General features: G+C 33.5%; 1 protein-coding gene across 1 annotated transcript; it reads left to right on the top strand.

The window, feature by feature from the left end:
- Positions 1-6,364: 6,364 nt before the first annotated feature.
- LOC145156377 (putative glycosyltransferase At5g03795) lies at positions 6,365-13,154 on the top strand. The gene is made up of 4 exons (XM_079075778.1): positions 6,365-6,833; positions 10,790-11,040; positions 11,225-11,573; positions 12,304-13,154. The coding sequence occupies exons 1-4, from the start codon at positions 6,519-6,521 to the stop codon at positions 12,970-12,972; spliced, it is 1,584 nt and encodes a 527-aa protein (XP_078931904.1). The 5' UTR covers positions 6,365-6,518; the 3' UTR covers positions 12,973-13,154.
- The last annotated feature ends 8,454 nt before the right edge of the window (positions 13,155-21,608 follow it).

Here is a 21,608-nt window from a genome sequence, read left to right as displayed (position 1 = left end):
CATATGAAAACTATGTTACTAATATTCCTAAGCAATCTATCATAGCTCCTAAGCAGCAGCTCAAAAATCTGATCATCAAACCATGTGATCGAAATCCATCTCTTCGCGACCAGACTTAGCTCACTCTTACTTTAAGCTTCCTTTCTTTTCTTCGATCCAACAAAACATCAAAATGCAATCTTATCACATCATGTATTAAGAATCTATAAATAGGAACTTAATAGAGTTAGATAGTGAACTTACCTGAAGTAAAGTCATACATTTTGACTTTACCATCCTTGCGATCATTCAGGTAGACATGGAAGCTTCCCATCTAATGCCCCTTCTCTTGGCAATAGAAACATGTGGATTCTTTGGGAATGACACATGAGACCATCTCATAATTTTCCTTTCTCTTATGATCAAACTTTTCGACCATGGCCGATTTCTTTCCCTTAGGAGGAGAAACCATTTCTGGACTATCACCTTTGCCATCACCAATATCCATGGAAATTTTGGAGATTGATCCTTCAAACTCTTTTGCTTGACCAGTGCTCTTCAGCATTTCTACTTCAGCAACAATAAGCAATTATGTTAGATCAATAAGGGTCATGTCGTGATCTATCATGTAGTAGTCTTTAACAAGTTGACCATATGAACCAGGAAGTGACTGAAGAACCAAGTTAACAACCAGCTCCTCTGGGAAAACGACACCCAACATCCCCAGTTTGTTAATGTGTAGCTTCTTGTTCAGATAATGTGCACACACAGAACTTCCATCTCGATGTTTGCATGCCAATATGGCTTGAGTGACACAAAATATTTTATTTTGTTTTTACTCTAATAAGTCACACTTTTTACAACACCTCTTTAATAATTTTAAAACTTATTTTATTCAAACATTGGTGCAAAGCCCAAGAGGTGAACATGCATATGTCCATGAGTTAAACATGCTTGAACATATGCATGCCATGAATTCGACATTTTTGGGTGAATAAACCAAGACCACGAAAATATTATGTAATAAAGATGTTAACAACACTTATTTCACGATTTTTATGTAGCTATCACATGTTAAAAATCGTATTATCCAAGAATTTGTTCCAGTTTCAAGACATAACTATGATGCATGCAATTATCCAAATGATAAACTCATTCTAGCATACATGAAGCTTGTAAATCATGATTTTAAGGTGTGTTAGTATGAGATATTCAACATTATAAGCACAAATTGTTACATAAACATGTTGGTACATGCGAATATCCAATGGTTAAACGAAACTTGACTTGTATTCCCCCCCCCCCCCCCCCGAAAAGTTTGAAAAACACGAAAAGATGGGGGTATGAAGCTCACCTTGATGATTTTGTGAGTAGAGGGAAGGAAATGAAGAAGATTTCGTGCCTAGCCTTGCACAACTTGAGGAGCTTCTCGAAAAATTATGTTTTCCAAGAACTACATACGAAATGGTGTGTGTAAAGGTGGAGTTTTTAACTTAGAGATGTATCAAACACTAGTGGTTTACAAGAAACTTACCAAGTTTATGAGCTTCTTGAAGAGAACACCCTTGAAGATGGCACATACGAAAGCGAGAGAGAGAGAGAGAGAGAGAGAGAGAGAGAGAGAGAGAGAGAGAGAGAGAGAGAGAGAGAGAGAGAGAGAGAGAGAGAGAGAGAGAGAGAGAGAGAGAGAGAGAGAGAGAGAGAGAGAGAGAGGGAGGGAGGAGAGGGAGGGAGGGATGGAGGGAGAGAGAGAGAGAGAGAGAGAGAGAGAGAGAGAGAGAGAGAGAGAGAGAGAGAGAGAGAGAGAGAGAGAGAGAGAGAGAGAGAGAGAGAGAGATAGAGAGAGAGAGATGGGAGGAATTCTTGAGAGTGAACTGAGTGGAAATGATTCTTGGTGTGTGTGTGGGAGGGTTCGGCTGATTTTTAAGGAAAGAAGAGGGAAAAGTGGCATTGTTGCATGGTGGTCCATTAGGTGATATTCATGGAGGTATGATGGGTAGTTGTGTACCTTGCTTGGTTGTTCCATGGTTAAGAGGAGGTAAAGTGGTGAGGTGTCACCACAAATTGTAATTTCTATTTTTTTTTTGTTTGTCTTGACTCCCAACCGAAAACTCTTAAGGTTTTCAGCCATGGTGGCCATGCAAGGGGGTTTTCGTTTTTAGGGTGGCCAAAAACACCCTATACATTCTCAAGGTTTACGGTTCTAAGATGGGTATGGGCTTTCAGGCTTAATTTGGCCCAATAAGAGGGTTTTCGGTCCAATAGGGCCCAAAGGAAATGGGTTTTCGGCCTATAGTTAATTTGGGGCGAGTGTTCTAAGCACAAGCCCAACATTTGTTTTTGTTTAACTATTGGATCAAGTTTGGTCTTACATGAGATTATTACTACTTGATTCTTAGTATATGCACATATGTATTCATATAACATTATTGTTTTGAATCAAATATATTAATGAAATGTGGTTACATAGAGGGGTTTTTTGTACAAGCATCACAATCTCAACCCTAAATTTGCTAGTTGTGACAGAACTGTTACAACTTCTTTAGAGAACATGTATTGCAATTGTCGTCCAGAACATCAAGCGAACTCCTGAGCGCAGGTATTAAAAATAGTCATACATGTAAGGCGAGTTTTTAGTTTTGCCAAAATTTTCACACAAATTTTATGTTTATGTCATAAACATTCATTTCATTTTAGGTATGTTTATTGTATTTTGGATACGGTTTCATTTCAGGATTTTTGTGATAGATTTGATTATTTTAAGAACATCAAATTGTATGTTCTTAAAAACACATCAAAACTAACTATCAAATTATATGTCAAGTTGCAAACTCTTTAGTGAAATGTTACATTGTAGAAATTATTCAATAACTCTAGTCTTACTCCTAATCTTACTCTTTTTTTTATCATGTTTCATATATCAGAGATGTATTACTACTGAAGTTTCATCACATGCACGCAACTGGAAAATCCTATCATATTTAGAAAAGGTATATTACATTCAGAAGCTTATATGATGTATCATCTTCTTCCTCAACTCAAATAATCTTATAGTCAACTTAAGTTCTTATTCAACTCTATGACATGTTATGTCTGACATCAGCTCAAATATCATCCTTCTCATCAATAATGAGGTTCAAAGAAAACCTTGAGTAGTGGATTTTGGACTTGGATACTTGCAATAACAAGCAAACTCACTATAGAAGGCCATCTATTCTTGTCTCTGCATGATGAAAAGTCATTGTTTTAACTTTTAAGAGTAAATTACAAAATGGTCTGTGTGGTAAATAGTTGAAATCGGACGTTAAACCTTACGAAATGACCATTTTACCCCTATTTTGTTTTGTTTCTTTTGCCAGGATGATGGGGATCAATTACATTGGGACATTCTCTCTTACACAAGTTTAACTCCCATTTCTAAAGAATAGTCCAGTTCCATTCTTGCATTATTAATGACCATTTTACCTTTTTTTCAAGGTTAAATAGCAAATTATATACAAACGAATCTGCCCCTGCTTTAGGCTCATCACGTGGACTAAAAACTGCACCTAGAATACATAATTTATTTTCTGTTTTATGCCCTTGTAATTGTCATTATTTTCCTAGAATGCAAAGTCCATTTCTATCATGTGTATGCAATATTTTTTTACCAAACAACCCCTGTATACATCTTTTTGGAAGAAATACCATTTTGCCCCTGCTGAAATCACAACTTGTATGTCTAATATTTTATTTTTTGTTTTATGCCCCTGTATACATATCCTAAGAATATCTTTCTTTCCTCCCTCCCTTACCTATATATCCTTACTTATAAGCTAATTACAAGTCTTCCCACTTACAATTAGTTTATTTTTTCCAAAACCTATTCTCTACATAGTAGGGAATGGTAGTAATAGTAGTAGTAGGGTATATATAGAGATATGTAAAACCATTTTTATTTATAAAGCTAAGCTATCTTGCATTACATTATTATATATAAATTTTGAAAATGTTGTATTATGCTTATCTCATTGGATAGATTTAAGTTCATGATAAACTTGTTGATAATTCTGGGGCAAGAATCTTGAATTTACTCTATCTGGTTTTGATAAAAGGAAGTCTCAAACAAGTGTCATTTTCCTTCTAATTGATATTTTAAAGGAAGTGTCCAATCTAATTTATTGGGATTTGCTGGTTTATGTGAATCTAATGGTTGCATGATCCAAATTTGCAGGTCTTATTGATGTGTATAGTGTAAATCAAAGTAGCGAGGATGCTGTTGAAGGTGGTCAACAAGTTCTTGTAGTTCAACTATTATTTGTTGATGAATTTCATCTCTCACATTTGATGTATTACATTTTCCTAATATTGGAACGATTACTTGTATGACATTAAATTTTGTGCAATGGATTGTATTTTTTGTATATGATATGACATGAAGGTTGTCACGACGTGGCATGGAAAATAAGGTCGCGTGTTCGGATTAGTTGTCACGATGTGACAATGGTTGCAACCCAAGTCCATGATATTTTAGGGCTTTTCCCATATTTAAATCCATTAACTCATGACCTAGGGTATTCTTCTCAACCCCCACCTGTCTTAATGAAACCCTAGCCCCATTTCATGTTTGTGAGCTTGCTTGAGTAAATGAAGGCCTTGTTCTTGGCTTTTGGTGAGACCTGAAGAAGGAGGAAGTACATTATGGTGCAAGGAAGAAATTAGTTAGCTTGGATCTCCCATTCCATTTAGATTTTGGAGTTGTTAGAGGTAGAAAGTTCTCATCTTGATCATTGTTCTTCTTGTTTCAAGTTTGGGCTCATTTTGAGGTGTTGGTCCCTTCCATGAATGCTTTTGGAGTTTAAGGAACTCCAGAACTTGTTGTAACTCTCAAATGGTCCTTAGGTTTTTGAGAATGAGGAAAGCTAGAGTCATGTGTGGAGCTCTTTTGAGTCCATGAGCAAGGTCATATTAAGGACTTAATGGACTTAAGGTTGTAGATCTAGCTTGGATATGGTGTCCTAAAGACAAAGTTATTCAGAAAAGCCAGAATAGATTTGTTTATTATTATTATTATTATTATTATTATTATTATTATTATTATTATTATTATTATTATCATTATTATTTGTTGTTGTAATCTAATAATAGAAATAAAAAAACAAAAGTTCCTAAATCACAAAAACGGATAGATTGGAACATGTATGTTTGGATGTGGTGATAAGAGGAGAGAGAGAATAACTTAGATCGACAGTGACCACCATAGCCGAACCGGAAAAATTACATGAACCAGGGCCAGACCTTTGTTTTGGAAATAGTTGTTAACCGCATAGTTACAATGGTCCATCACCGTGTCCGGATTGAAACATTTGCCACCATTATGAGTTTGGGTGCATTCTGCTCCATTTCCACATACGCAGTCTATCGATTGCTGAAGCACCTTATCTTGTCCACCTTTCTTACACACACACACACACCAATTTCCACCTACCGAACAACATCATCCATTTTTATCCACTTTCTCTGAGTCGAGAATCACAAGTACATCATCCGCAGAGGCTTAGGGTTCAAAAACTTTTTGCAATTCACAACTATCATCTTGAACTCACCTGGAAAGATGAATTTCGACCTCATCGGTTCAGACGCGAGTCAGAATTCCTAAGCCCATACAGACCACTTAAAAATCAATCACAAAGCATACAATACATACTAGTTCTGATGCAAGTCGGAAGTCCTAAACCCAGAGAAACAACAAACATCACCGATTCGAACGTGGTACATCCAGTAAGTGAGATTGGGGTCGACGATTCTCAGAAGAAGAAGAGACGTCGGAGCAGGTGAAGGGAAAACGAGAGGGATGTTAATGGAGATTTCTTAAGCGGAGCAAAGAGGTGGTAGAAGAGGAAACACTCACAGAGGGTTGAGAAAGGACCAAGATGAAAGCGGTGAGTTTCTGGGATAGTGAAATAAGGTTTTTGTGACCACGATGTAGGGTTGAGAAAGGATCGAGATGAAAGTGATGAGAGAGCGGTGGGATGGCGGTGACCATGGTCGAGTAAGTAAACGTCATGAATAGTACCCTCGGTTAGATACTTATCATAAGGTTTTTGTGATTTAATTAGTATATTAATGTTTTATTGTATTTTAGAAAACTAAAAAATATTTTATTCTAACATTATGAAATAGTAAAAAATGGCTTATGTTTGATTGTATTAAAAGCCTTTTGATATTAATAATTAATGAAAATCTGTTATAGAATGTTTGTTATATCAAACGCTAATTATTGTGTTTTTGAAACATGGAGCATTTTTTTTTGGGAAGGTATCACATTCGTAAAGGCCCAAGGGTACGAATGTAAATAACCAAAGACCAGTTACCAATGTTAGCTGACAAATTCCTACACGTATACATGCAAAACTTTAGAACAGTCTTATTCCACACACACAAAAACACCCAGTAAAACACACACACTCAGACATCTTCGTCTTCTTACAGATTTCAAATGAATTTTTTCATGATATTCAAAGCCAAAAATTGGATTCTCTAGAGAAGAGAGAGACGAGATGGGTTCATGGCGGAATTCATCGTCTGGGAAGATCTTATGGTTGATTATAATGCCTCTGATGTTAATTTTCGGGTTTATGGCTTTGAAGAAATCAAACTGGGATATTAGGTTTGTTAATTATTACAGTGGGGGTTCTTCTGTAACTGAAGATGATTCTGCAGCAGCGGGACCTATTTCATCGGAAAATCTTGGTGGGTTGGAATGGCGGTGGACGGCGGATGGCGGTGGTGGCCAGATGGATGAGGCTCCATCTCCTTCTTCTTCTTCTTCACCAACAATTACTCTTGAAGAAGACATGGACATGCAACAACCTGTATGTACTTTCTCTCACCTCTTCTATTTGATTATTCTTGTTTTGGGAATGATTGTCTTTACTTTCAGTCTGCATGCAATTAATTTGTTCTTGATTCTATTTTCCATTTTTATTTAAAATTTAGATTTGATTGGTAGTGTTCTTCGTTTGGAAATTATGCTCTTTGATCTACGGCAGTCAATATCTTTACATAAACGGAGCCCAGATTCTATTTAATTTGTGTGCCTAATTTTGCCGCGGTTTGGTTATTGTAATTTGTAGTTATGATTTATGGCTGATAATTGTTTTAATAATTTAGTATAAGGTTCATGTAATAAAAAAGAAAATATTATAATTAATTTGTAAATTTCACCACTTTTTGCTCTCATTTTAAGAAGATGATTAATAGGGAGATATTGACCAGCTTTCCATCCTTCAGACTAGGATCATCTTTCGACATTTAAAGTTGACTAATTACATTTATAATTCGGAATTAGTAACAACTATCTTAAAATTAGGATCAAACTCTTACGTCCTTTACCCAAAAATTCAAGTATTTACCCATTAATATAAAAGTAATTGAAGACTATTTGCATCGAGTATATTTGAGTTTGAATTAGTGTGTTTAACAATGGAATATAAATTTGAATATAATTGTATTTGATCTAATTAAGTATTGGTCTTATATTTCGAATTTTGAAAATCTATGCGGATATAATAATGTGTTTTGAGATTACAATATATAAAAGACGGGTACTAGTTCTTAAAAAATTAAGGTGATGACACTTAATATATTCTTGATCACTTGTTCACTTTAATTGTCCAAAAAAATGCAAAATTCCTTCAGTTATGCGGATATAATAATGTGTTTTGAGATTACAATATATAAAAGACGGGTACTAGTTCTTAAAAAATTAAGGTGATGACACTTAATATATTCTTGATCACTTGTTCACTTTAATTGTCCAAAAAAATGCAAAATTCCTTCAGTGAGGATATATGCTTGCGAATTTACAAATTTGCCCATTAAGAACTAGATTAATTGCACACATATACACATGGCTTTGCATCGTACCATTGCCAAACAAAAAAGCTTTTAACATATCAGTTCTACAATTTTAAGTAACTTCCAAAGTGATTTTCGTTTGGGAATCTATCTTTGAAAATGTCTTCATTTTTATTTTAGGTATATTCCTTCAATGGTTGTTATCACTTATTTGTACCTTCAAGAATTTTTAAAGTTAAAAGTTTCTGACTTCCTCTTTCATATAAATGCGTTTGGGTTAATCAAATTCCGTTGTTATTACAACCAAGATATAATCAATAAAAATTGAAATTCATATCTTGAATTTTAAAATAATCATTTTGGAATATGCATGTCAGAATTCAATATATTAACATCTGTTTACATGTCTAATAACTATTTCTGACCAAAATCATTATTAGAAAACATTTATCCTATGTATTAGAGGGTAGATAAATAATTCCACATTATCAATATTCAACCAAAACATTAAAATTAAAATCAGCACATATAAAATATAACATAATCTAAATCATTGTATATTTTGAAACAAGTAAACGATTCTTGTTTATGTGCACATGCAAAGAGGTTCCCAAAGGGGGCTTAGGGGACCTTTGTTTTAAATCATTATTAGAAAACTTTTATCCTATGTATTTGAGGGTAGGTAAGTAAAAAAGCTTGGTTTGGCAAATTTTCATATGAAAGAAAGAGTTGCATTGTTATCCCTTATTTTATATATATATATATATATATATATATATATATATATATATATATATATATATATATATATATATATATATATATATATATATAAGTCAAATATACATTTTGTTAATTCATAAAACTTCAAACTATTTTTCATTTTTCCTGGGCATGGGGGTTGGTTTTGGACAATCGTTGTGGGTTTGTTCAATTAGTTATTTGTTATTTCACCTAGGAATGAAGGTTGATTTTGAGTAGTGGTTGTGGATTTGTCACATTAGTAGGTTATGTATAAGACCATTAAGAATAAGATACTGCCTATTTTATTTCTTGCTTATAAAAGAATTTTGCATACAAACCTTATCATATTTGAGTGTTTTTTAGGAGTTTTAAACTTTTCAGAAAAACTTCCTTTTGTGAGTATGAGCTTAAAATTTATAATTTGAACAAAAAACTCCTAATCCACAAGGTACTTCAAGCATGTATTGAGAACTTTTAGAAACATTTAGCTTTTATGTTTTATGTTATTTTACTCATTTTAAAAGGTTACAACATCTTTTGCTGAACGCTTCTACGCAAATAAAAACTACAACTATCTATTATCAAGTTTAATCTTATAACTTACAGTTTACAATTTACAATTTATAATTTACAATTTACAATTTACAATTTATAATTTTGTAGAGCTAGTTTTTTCAAACATACCTTATATACAATAGGTAATTAAATCATTTACCAATTAATTTTCAATAAACATAATTTTAAATAAAGATTCTTGTATACCCTTAGATTTTGATATTCAACAAACTATATCTAACCATTAATTACTAATTGGTAACTATCAACACCAAAAGTCATATTTCAACAAACTCAAGCTTACATATTAATTGCTAACATATAACAAATAACATTGTTTTCAACAAACATTAATTTAAATTAGCATTTTGATATTTAACAATCCCTAGCTACTAAAAATCCTAACTAGTTTTTAGGCATTAAATTTAACGGTTAGCAATTTTTATCTAACCAGCAAATTATTAACTAGTAATACTTCCATAACCATGCGATCAATCCTTTATTCATGTTGGTTGGGGGGCATGACTATTTGACGGTCATTAGAGTCATTATTTAAATATAATATATGTAATAAAGAAATATACGTTAGGGGAATCTCTCTCGTACTTTAAATGATGGACCGCCCAGGGCCACACTCTAGAGCAATGTGCGCATGACTGTTATAACTACTTGTTATACCTATGTAATAAGAAAATATTTGTTGTACATAAATAAAGAAAGAGGTGCTTTAGGTACCATATGCTTATTTTTCATTAACTGAAACTATGTTTTTAAATATTAACAAGATTGATATATTGGTTTGACGATGTTTTGAACCTAAACTTAAACGAAAAACGGGTTAACCGACCAACCAATTAATTGTTCCTATGCATTTATAAAATAACAATTTCTAAAATTCTTGTCAATTTTGAAAATTTGAAAACAAAAGGGTAGGAAAAAAATTAAAAACTATGAGTAGAGGTTGGTAGTATTTTCTATAATATCATACAATAAATTTAGCAAAAGTAAAATAACTAAATTCAAAAACAAATGTTACCATAATAATAAAGTTTCATTGGAAACCACAAATGTAATTTTTTTTCTCTCAAAATTAAATTAGCCAATTGGTATTGCTAGGAAGCCTAAACATATGTAAATATGATTTTGGTTCCTTGGTTTCACCTTTGGGTCACTAAAACCGTGGAACCTAAGTGAGAAATCTTTCTTATTCCCAAAATTATAAAGGTGGTTGTGTTGCCGAAGAACTATTAAATAACTCTTTGTTGTACTTGATTAATTATTGAAGAAGTGATAGTATGACATTCTTGTTATTTTGAGTTTGCCTCCACTTAGATGTATTCCTAGGTCCGCTCGTGCTATCTTATTTTGTTACCCTAATATCTCTTGGTGTTACTTGTTCATTCTTTTATGTGTTGGAGTGCAAACTTAACATTAGTACATGTCTGCTACATAGTATAGGGTGCATAGTGCACTAACTTACTTGAGTGCAAACCCAAGTCGGTAGGTATAAGTATGTGATTGATATTTTCAAATGAACATTAGAAAACACATCTTTCATCGAAATGGTATACATATTACTTGTCAAACTTAGATTGATTATGCATAAATGTGTAGGATATACGAAGTTCTATCAGCAAATTTAAGCATGCAACTGATACATATTGTTGAACAGAATGTTACGATGGAAGAGGACAACTTTGCTACAATGTTAAATGGTACAGAAATGTTCATATCAACAAATGAAACCCATGATCCAACTACAATTGTGGAAGTTCAGAGAAACTATTCTGGATTATATAAACTTGAAGCAAGCCTTGTGCAAGCTCGAGCTGCCATTAAAGAAGCAAGAAATGGGAACCAAATGAATGATCCCGAGTATGTACCATATGGTCCAATATATTGGAACGCCTCCATCTTCCACAAGTATGTATTCATACTTAGTTTCATTTACTTTTTTGATTAAACTAGATAAAGGTTGAGTTGAACACAAGGATAGCTTGATATTAATAAGCCAATTGGTATTGAGATGATATTTTGTGGGTTGTTGTGTTACTACGATCATAACCAACTGGTTTTTTGCATGATAGTATTTTTCTTTTGATCGCAGGAGCTATTTGGAGATGGAAAAAATGCTCAAAGTATATGTCTATGAAGAAGGAGAACCACCAATATTTCATAATGGTCCTTGCAAGAGTATATATGCAATGGAAGGCAACTTTATTTTCCAAATGGAAACATCCAAGTTTCGAACATGGGATCCCGAAAAAGCCCACATATTTTTCCTTCCGATCAGTTCAACCATGATGGTCCGCTTCATATTGGATCGCAAATCTCAAGATCATTGGCGTCCAATGAAGCGAACAGTCAAAGATTATGTCGAGCTTGTTGCATCCAAACACCCTTTCTGGAACAGGAGCCTTGGTGCCGATCACTTCATTGTTGCTTGCCATGATTGGGTAAGTAATACAATCTTACTCTTCTATAGAGTTAAAATGCTAGAAATATCAATATACTTTAATGGATTTGATTATTATAGAATCCCACTTTCATTTCTTTCCATTACAATTACTTTGAAAAATCTTGTTGTAGCAATTTAATCCAGATACAAAGCATTTTTCACTTCTATAATTGATAAAATTTTTCAAAGTAAAATGTCTTATTAAGAAAAAAATTTAAACTACAATGCTTTAATAAAAATAAACAAGGGTTAATCTCAAATAAGACCTTATATTTTGTGTTTTTTCTGGATTAAACCTCAATTTTATTTTTTTGCTTGAAAAAGACCTTTTAGTTTTTCATTTTTTCCGAAAAGCCCTCAACTTTCTATTTTTTTCGGAAAAAACCCTCAACCTTCTAAATGCTTCCAAATAAACCCTCAACTATTTTAGTTTTTCTTAAAAAAACCCTCACATTTTACAATTTTTTTTGAAAACAAAAGACTAAAATGACCAAATCAGAAAAAATGAAAAAATAGAAGTTTTTTTTTCTTCTTTAGGTAAAAAATAAATTTGAGGTTTAATCCCGAAAAAACACAAAATATAAGGTGTTTTTTTAGATTAACCCAATAAACAAAGTAGAATGCTATAATACACATAAATGAATATGCATTGCTATTTCTTGCATTTACCATCTAGGTTCAATGTTCATTATGCATTCAAAAATTGAACCTTTTGTTATTTATATCAGGGGCCCGAGCTCTCCAAGGCTGTTCCAAATCTATTTACAAACTCGATTCGGGCATTATGCAATGCAAACACCTCAGAAGGGTTCAAGCCATCGAAAGACGTTTCCATCCCTGAAATTTTGCTCCGGGATGGCACAATGCACGGTCTAGTTGGTGGGCCATCCCCCAGGCAGCGGCGTGTCTTGGCATTCTTTGCTGGTGGGGTCCACGGCCCAATAAGAACGATTCTTTTAGAGCATTGGGAGAACAAGGATCCGGACATACAAGTCCACACATACCTTCCAAAAAGTGTTTCATATATGGACATGCTAAGGCAAAGTAGGTATTGCATCTCTCCTAGTGGCTATGAGGTGGCTAGTCCGCGAATGGTTGAAGCACTTTACACAGGCTGTGTTCCTGTACTCATTAAAGACCATTATGTTGCACCATTTAGTGACATTTTGAATTGGAAATCGTTTGCTGTTATAGTTGATGTCGAGGACATTCCTAACCTCAAGAAAATCTTGATGGGGATTTCGACGAGGCAGTATCTACGAATGCAGAGAAGGGGTAAACAAGTAAAAAGACATTTTGAGGTTAATCACCCACCGAAGAGGTATGATGTTTTCCATATGATACTACATTCAGTTTGGCTTCGAAGGCTCAATGCTCGTATTCATGGCACAAACTGAGTTCCGAGTGTGGTGGGCTGGTTTTGGTTTAATTTGTTGTAGCAGGGGAAGAGTGGGGTTTCTGTCTTTTTAAAAGTTGAGAAACTAGTTCTCTTAGCCTTGTAAGTTATCGAAAACTAATATATCACTGCAATTATATTGATTATGATGATATTGTTAATAGATTAAAGGTTTTAGATGCACACGCTTAACTAAGGGGCTTCTATTTTTTCTTTTCAATTAATGTAATAATTATTTATTATTATTATTTTTTTTTTTAACGAAATATACAATCATCGTATTCATTTTGTCGACAACCTGATTAGCCCATTACTTAAGCAATAACGTGTTATTATTATTATTATTTTTGTTAATTATCTAATTGTGTCCTATTTTTTTTTATCAATTAATGTAATCATGTCTTACAATTCTTTAATTTACGTTATTGACACAAATTATGTAATCATAGTTCACCATGAAATAATATTCAGAATGTTCTGTTTTTAAATTTGGTCCTAAAATAAAATGTTTTTTAAAATTGTGTATAAAAAACAATATGTTGCATAATTGGAAAATTTGTAAATGTGTATTAAACCTACATGTCCACAAACCGGATCGGTTTTAAAACATGTTCGGATCGAGTCAACAGAGTCAGAATTGGATTGCCTTCAAACCGGTTCAAACCTGAAACAACCCGATACAATAAAATATCACCCCAAACCGCAATGGCATTATTAGATGCATTATCACTTGATATAGAAAAAGATATGATTTTTAGTTTATAAGTTTCGATCTGATAATCTAGAATTTTATATAATTATTCTCCGGTATGCAGATATCCAAACAAATCAAACAAAATCGTTGGCTTCATCATCTGCCACATAGTGAGATATACCCAACGAGCGGTAACGCAAATATACGAATCCGATGACCTGCCATGTGGAGCCGTCCAAAGATCAAAAGTTAAGTTTACAACGTTTTTTGCAAGTTTCCACATTTCTATACAACCGCATCTAAGGGTGGAACGACTAATTACATGGCAATAACACAGTTGAAGAGTTTTTTGGATGTGTTTTATCAATCACAAGTTGTCGAAGTGGTCAAAAGACAAGCTTTCTTGAATCATGAACTTCAACATCCTATCCTAAACCACCATTGCGTCATAATGTCATTGTTGTTTCTTCATGCCCCGACCTATATTTCATCGCCTTGCAATGCAAATGTGAATGTTTACTCAAAGTTGTATTTCTATCTTAAAAAAAGCATCAAATTTCTTGCATCGCACTTTGTTTGGACCGCTTGACCTTATCTATAAATCATAATAATCCCAAATCATTGGATTTTTTTTTTCGTCTGTTTGACTTAAACAACAGTAATATTACTTGACAAATCTCCAACACCAATGGAAGATTATGATTTCCCACATTCAAATGCCACTTCTTAAGAGTGTCTTCTGTGTTCTAAGAGTTTTTTTATTCATAAACATTAGAGTTTATAACAAAGAACAAATGCTTGTATGTGGAACATTCTTAGTATACAAACTCTAAGTAAGAGTCAAACTGAGTTCAACAATTTAGATAGAAGACCAAAATTATTAGAGATTTTAATATTTCCTTATTGCTAATTAGCAACTTTCACTAACAAGGATATTACTTTATATTCTTAGGTCAGAACAAAACAAAGTGCAAAATTGAAGATTCTAGAAGCGTTTACAATATCATTAGAGAGCGACTAAATAATCTGGTTACTACTTAGAATAAAGAGATATCTTAAACAAGGAACAAAATAATAGTGGTAAAGATTTCATAGAACTTCAAATCCAATATATATAGACACAAATCTTTGTTGGACAATCTTATAGAATACTCAAAAGTGGTAAGATGTTTAAACTTTATTAAATAAATACCCATGCAAACATAATTCACAAAGACAAGGTTCACTTAATATTTGAAAATATCATTTTAGAATTGGACAAGACATAGATGTCTTTTGTAATCAAACATATCTATGGTAAAAAAAAGTAATTGTTTGTAATTTTATTGACCAAAACATAAAATATGGAAACTTCAACTTTGGATCTTGATCTCAAATCTGTTAAATAAAACTAAACTAGAAGAAGATTACATACCTGCTTTCGTTGAGATTTCTGAATCTGAATAGTAGAGTTAGTTTTCCAGTTGATTTCAAAATTCGCTCTAAAATCTCATAGCAAACCCTAAACGAATTTTTGTGTGTGTTTTCATATATATGGTATATATGCTTATCATCATGTGTTTATATAGATTGATATATAACCGAATATGAGAGATATTAGAGATTTAAAAGAGTTTAAGTCAACCGGAAACTCAACCCACAAGATAAACACTGATTAATATTTATCTGTTATTTAAAATTGGTCCTTGAACAACATTAAATAGTTTCCATAATAAATTTGAATTTATGATAACAATATATACATTTAATTAAAATGGTTACCAAAAATACCTAACAATCTCTCACTAGACCATGAATATCTAAATGTATATATAACTATATACACACTTTAATATATGTTATTATGATGTTTGTACCCTTAAATAATATGAGTTACAATTTACGAAACTAAACCCATTAGTGGTCACATATAGATGTCTAATTAAACAACATAGATTAAACATGAATGTGTGTTTTTTAAATCAAAATAGATCTCTTAAGAGTTCCTATTTAGCTTGAAGTGAGATCAACCTTCAAATAAGTGCAACTAATAATGAAGTTAACCTAATTCTTAATTATGTACAGAAAAAACATAATTGCTCGTAAACAAAACATAAAACACCAATAAAATTTCGATTAAAACAAAATAGCACATCAATGTGTGCAATATGTTCATGAAAGACCTTAGGAGTTAATTCCTTCGTGACGGGATCTGTTATTATGGAGTTTGTCTAGATGTGCTTTATATATTTTTCGATTTTTACTCTTATTTTAACATAAGGAAACTTGTCGCCATTACATTTTGACTTAATAAAACTTTTGTTGTTGTTGAAATGTAACATTTCTTACTTATTGTCACAACTTTAGTAGTATTTCAAAACCAATAATATGCAACCTTGTGATAAAATTATGCATCCATATTCCAAGAATTGATGCCCCATAACATGTAGATTGCCATATTGGAAGAAGCTACTGAATTCTATTCTATGAAATAGCTCATCATACAAGCAAGTAAATGTAGCCTGATGTGGAACACTAACCATTTGGCACCCAATAAAATCAAATTTCAAATACAAATGATCCGCAAAAGATCTGATTTCCTATACATGAGCATATAACTTTTTAATGTATGATCACTTTTGTTCTCAAAAATTAAAGTATGAAACCATAAGGATATTTACTCTCACTATACTTGTATAAACAAATCATCTATAGAATTTATCTCAAAACCATATGAGATAATGATTTTATGAAACATGTGGTACCAAAGATGTAATATCCTAAGTTGAGGTTGTTGACTTTGTTCAATTGAATTATAGATTGAATAACATTTTCAGTCCGTAATTTATAATCTTCCTACTATCAAAAGTAACAATAAGAATCAAGATTGATTCCTACTTAAGGATAATGTTTTTAACCTTTCTTCTCCCCCAAACTCAACATCCTCAAAGAACATTTCTCTTATCCGACATGCATTGTCAATATCTATGTAACTAAGAACTAATATAATGATCTCCTTTCATTCCTTAAAGTTAGTCTTACCGAGGACAAAAATCCAGAATATAATAATTATTGGCAAATATAATACTAGAATTCAAATTTATTGTTTTGAGAACATAAGTAAATCTAGTTTTATGCTCATTAATCCATAAACTATAATCAGTAACATCAATTTATGACATCTTTACAAGATATTTGTACAACATTAATATCAAGTATTTTGGACAATAATATTAACATGAAAAAGGTATACTTGTCTTTGTGGAAAAACATTGATGATAAATCATGTCAATTAACAAGCCCCCTTTTAGATTGAATTATTAATCACTAGGAACCAAATAATTTTCACATGTTTACCACTACATACCTGTATATTCGACCAAATATCAACCATTATTTGGGTCGAAAAATACCCATATTTATAATCACATAAACCATAAACTTAATAATTAACACTGATAATAAATCATGTCAATAAAAATCCCTCATTGGATTGACTTATTAATGACACGTTACCAATTTTGGTCCCAAAAACATTACCAACACCCGTACATGACCTAATGATGGTCAACCCATACCAACACCCGACCACCTGTAACCCATATCCATATTATAAACCCATTTTGGTCCCAAACCATTACCAACACCCGTACATGACCTAATGATGGTCAACCCGTACCAACACCGGACCACCTGCAACCCATATCCATATTAGAAACCCATTTTGGTCCCAAAACATTACCAACACCCGTGCATGACCTAATGATGGTCAGCCATTACCAACACCCGACCACCTGAAACCCATACCCATATTAGAAACCCATTTTGATCCCAAACCATTACCAACACCCGTACATGACCCAATGATGGTCAACCCGTACTAACACCTGACCACCTGCAACCCATATCCATATTAGAAATCCATTTTGGTCCTGAACCATTACTAACACCCGTACATGACCTAATGATGGTCAACCCGTACCAACACCCGACCACCTGCAACCCATATCCATATTAGAAACCCATTTTGGTCCCAAAACATTACCAACACCCGTACATGACCTAATGATGGTCAACCCGTACCAACACCCGACCACCTGCAACCTATATCAATATTATAAACCCATTTTGGTCCCAAACCATTACCAACACCCGTACATGACCTAATGATGGTCAACCCGTACCAACACCCGACCACCCGCAACCCATATCTATATTATAAACCCATTTTGGTCCCAAACCATTACCAACACCCGTACATGACCTACTGATGGTCAACCCGTACCAACACACGACCAACTGCAACCCATATCCATATTATAAACCCATTTTGGTCTCAAACCATTACCAACACCCGTACATGACCTAATGATGGTCAACCCGTACCAACACCCGACCACCTGCAGCCCATATCCATATTAGAAACCCATTTTGGTCCCAAAACATTACCAGCACCCATACATGACCTAATGATGGTCAACCATTACCAACACCCGACCACCTGCAACCCATACCCATATTAGAAACCCATTTTGGTCCCAAAACATTACCAACACCCGTACATGACCTAATGATAGTCAACCATTACCAACACCCGACCACCTACAACCCATATTAGAAACCCATTTTGGTCCCAAACCATTACCAACACCCGTACATGACCTAATGATGGTCAACTATTACCAACACCCGACCACCTGCAACCCATACCCATATTAGAAACCCATTTTGGTCCCAAACCATTACCAACACTCGTGCATGACCTAATGATGGTCAACCCGTACCAACAGCCGACCACCTGCAACCCATATCCATATTAGAAACCCATTTTGGTCCCAAACCATTACCAACACCCGTACATGACCTAATGATGGTCAACCCGTACCAACACCCGCCCACCTGCAACCCATATCCATATTATAAACCCATTTTGGTCCCAAACCATTACCAACACCTGTACATGACCTAATGATGGTCAACCCGTACCAACACCCGACCAACTGCAACCCATATCCATATTAGAAACCCATTTTGGTCCCAAACCATTACCAACACCCGTACATGACCTAATGATGGTCAACCATTACCAACACCCGACCACCTGCAACCCATACCCATATTAGAAACCTATTTTGGTCCCAAACCATTACCAACACCCGTACATGACCTAATGATGGTCAACCATTACCAATACCCAACCACCTGCAACCCATACCCATATTAGAAACCCATTTTGGTCCCAAACCATTACCAACACCCGTACATAACCTAATGATGGTCAACCCGTACCAACACCCGACCACCTGCAACCCATATCCATATTAATTAAAAAAATGATTTTATATATTTATAATTAATTTATATATAAATTTATATTTTGTATGGTAATAATAAAAACAAAGAAAGTATGGATGTTACACTTAATTAATATTATATATATTAATGTAAATAATATATTAATGTATAACACAATATCGATAATCATTATCACAGCCATCGTTCAAATTGCACCTCCCCTGTAGCCTGCTATTAATCGGAAGTGATGGCCTGCGTCGATGTCCCTTCAGCTCCGAATGATGATCCATTTAAAGCCTCCCCTTAGATCAAAATCGTCATTCTTACATCTTCATTACCAACATACGATAGCTTCGATTATTTGCTCCTCCTCTGTGAAAACAACTCCGACGATCAATGGAAAGCAAACGATAAGAGATTCACCATTAGAGTTGTACATGGCGGGTTTTTTACAGACTATCCAGGTAAGTCGTATCAAAAGACAAAATTTAACTTTATTTCATGTGTCAACATCGATTTGCTCAACATGGAGATGCTTGGTCATTTTTCGAAAAGGTTGGGGTATACAACTATGGGTAACTGGTATCATATGCCAACCGAAGAAAACTGTGGGTTGTCAATGATTCCAATTCTGAATGATGATTGTTTGGGAACTTTCAAGATGATCGTTAGGGCACACCAATTTCGAGAGATTGAGCATCTGTATGTTGAACATAGGCATGTATTTGTTCCAATCAATTTCCCCCACTTTTTGATGAAATCACCATCCAAAAGAGTTGAGAAGCTTATTCATCTGTTTGTAACAGAACACCCAATGGCAACGGTTGATGATGGAATAGCATACATCAGGCATATGCTAAACATGACCATTCCAAGAGAAAAAATGGAAGATGCAATGGACATGGCGAAGGAGAATGTGATAGCATGGAAAAACATAGTGTAGACGACCTATGTTGTACTCCATTTTGTGTTTAATACAGAGTACATATGAAATTCTTTTTTGTAAGCAATATGATGTTGTTTTGATTATAACTTTCTTAGGGGCAAAATGGGAAGTAATTATAATTATAATTTTATATTGTTATTTATATTGTGTTTCATACTTATAACTGAGTCAGTATTGTCCCTGTTTTGCTGTATTGTTTTGTAAAAAAAGCAATGTACTTTTCAACTTATTTGCACTTTAGAGGTAAGTTATTGGTTAGATTAGTTAGTTTGTCCCATGTTTGTTATCAACATACAGAGATTATGCTAAAGCAGGGGTATATCCGTTAATTATTTGTTATTATCATAAAACAAAGAAAATGTTATTTCCCGTTGAAACCGTGTTTGAGATATAAGGGTATAATGGTCATTCAGTATATATAATGAAAAGAAAAATGAAACATCATCTAAGGGTATGCATCATCATAGTATTGATAGAAAAAAAAATAAGTTAATCTTGGATACATATATGATGTGCATAACTACAATTAAACAATAAGAGTGTGAGAAGAATCAGGGGTATTTTTGTCATTTGGTTTTATTTCCAATTGTGAAGGCTAATTAAAAACAATGTGCAACCAAAATTACGTATATTGTATCAAATAAAGAAAGTATGATTGATGCTAACTGTGTTTGTCATAGATCAGTTCTAGAGGAAGCAGGGGTATTTTTGTCATTTGTTTTTATTTCCAATTGTGAAGGCTAATTAAACACAATGTGAAACCACAATTACGTATATTGTATCAAATGAGGAAAGTACGATTGATGCTAACTGTGTTTGTTATAGATGAGTTCTAGAGGAAGCAGGGGTATTTTCGTCAAATGTTTCTCTTTTATTTTATTGTTTTGTTTTTTTTCGTAAACTAATAACTTACAGACAGCCAGTCACCCCAGTTGGTAAGTGTAAATGTAGTTAGAGGTATATTTTGGAATGTCATGGGTTCGAACCCCATTAGGAACAATTTTTTTTTCTCTTTTTTTAGTTTTTTCTCGATATATCCTTCATCATCCACACCTATTGCATAGATATGAATTTTTAGACAATATGCATTCCCATCGAATCATTCTCTACTTACTACAAACGCATTGCAACTACGTTTATACTTCAACTAGGAATTGATACTTCAACATGAAATTCATACAGGTACACATACTACATTAATTTATACAGTGACATAAAAACAATTACCTTCATAATATGAATCTTTGCTATTTCGTTTGGTCATGTATCATTATATATTCTTGAATTAACAAGTACTTGGTTTCCAGTTATTGGATTTAATTGTAATGTGATCTTTTTCGTTTATGCATACCAACTGTTTATTAAAATGCTTCAATGAACAGGAAACATATATTGCTTGTTGATGCTGTTATAAACTGAATATGGATAAGTCTTGGATGGGAGCCTACAGAACATCAGAAACGTATGTAAAGGGTGTTGCAGAATTTTTGAAATATGCAGTACACAATTACAAGATTTCTAAAAATATGGATCCTGTAGATACCAAAAAAAGACAAGAATTCCATGTCCATGTGTCAAGTGTGTAAACCACATATCTCATTCGGTGGGTGTGGTAGATGATCACCTATTCAGGAATGGAATTGATCAAACATACACGAATTGGAATAAGCATGAAGAAACAGAGGAACCACCTAGAAATTATATATATGAACATAATTTTGAC

The sequence above is a fragment of the Lactuca virosa genome, chromosome 2 (genome assembly GCF_052849685.1).
Source record: "Lactuca virosa cultivar CGN04683 chromosome 2, Lactuca_virosa_CGN04683_v6, whole genome shotgun sequence".
NCBI lineage: Eukaryota > Viridiplantae > Streptophyta > Magnoliopsida > Asterales > Asteraceae > Lactuca > Lactuca virosa.
Note: the sequence above shows the minus strand (reverse complement) of the source record. Positions and strands in the feature narration are given on the sequence as shown.

Coding starts and splice junctions, on each gene's coding strand:
- LOC145156377 (XM_079075778.1), top strand. CDS start 6,519: ATGGGTTCATGGCGGAATTCATCGTCTGGGAAGATCTTATGGTTGATT. Junction 11,041..11,224: donor AACGCCTCCATCTTCCACAA/GTATGTATTCAT, acceptor TTTTGATCGCAG/GAGCTATTTGGAGATGGAAA. Junction 11,574..12,303: donor TTGTTGCTTGCCATGATTGG/GTAAGTAATACA, acceptor TATTTATATCAG/GGGCCCGAGCTCTCCAAGGC.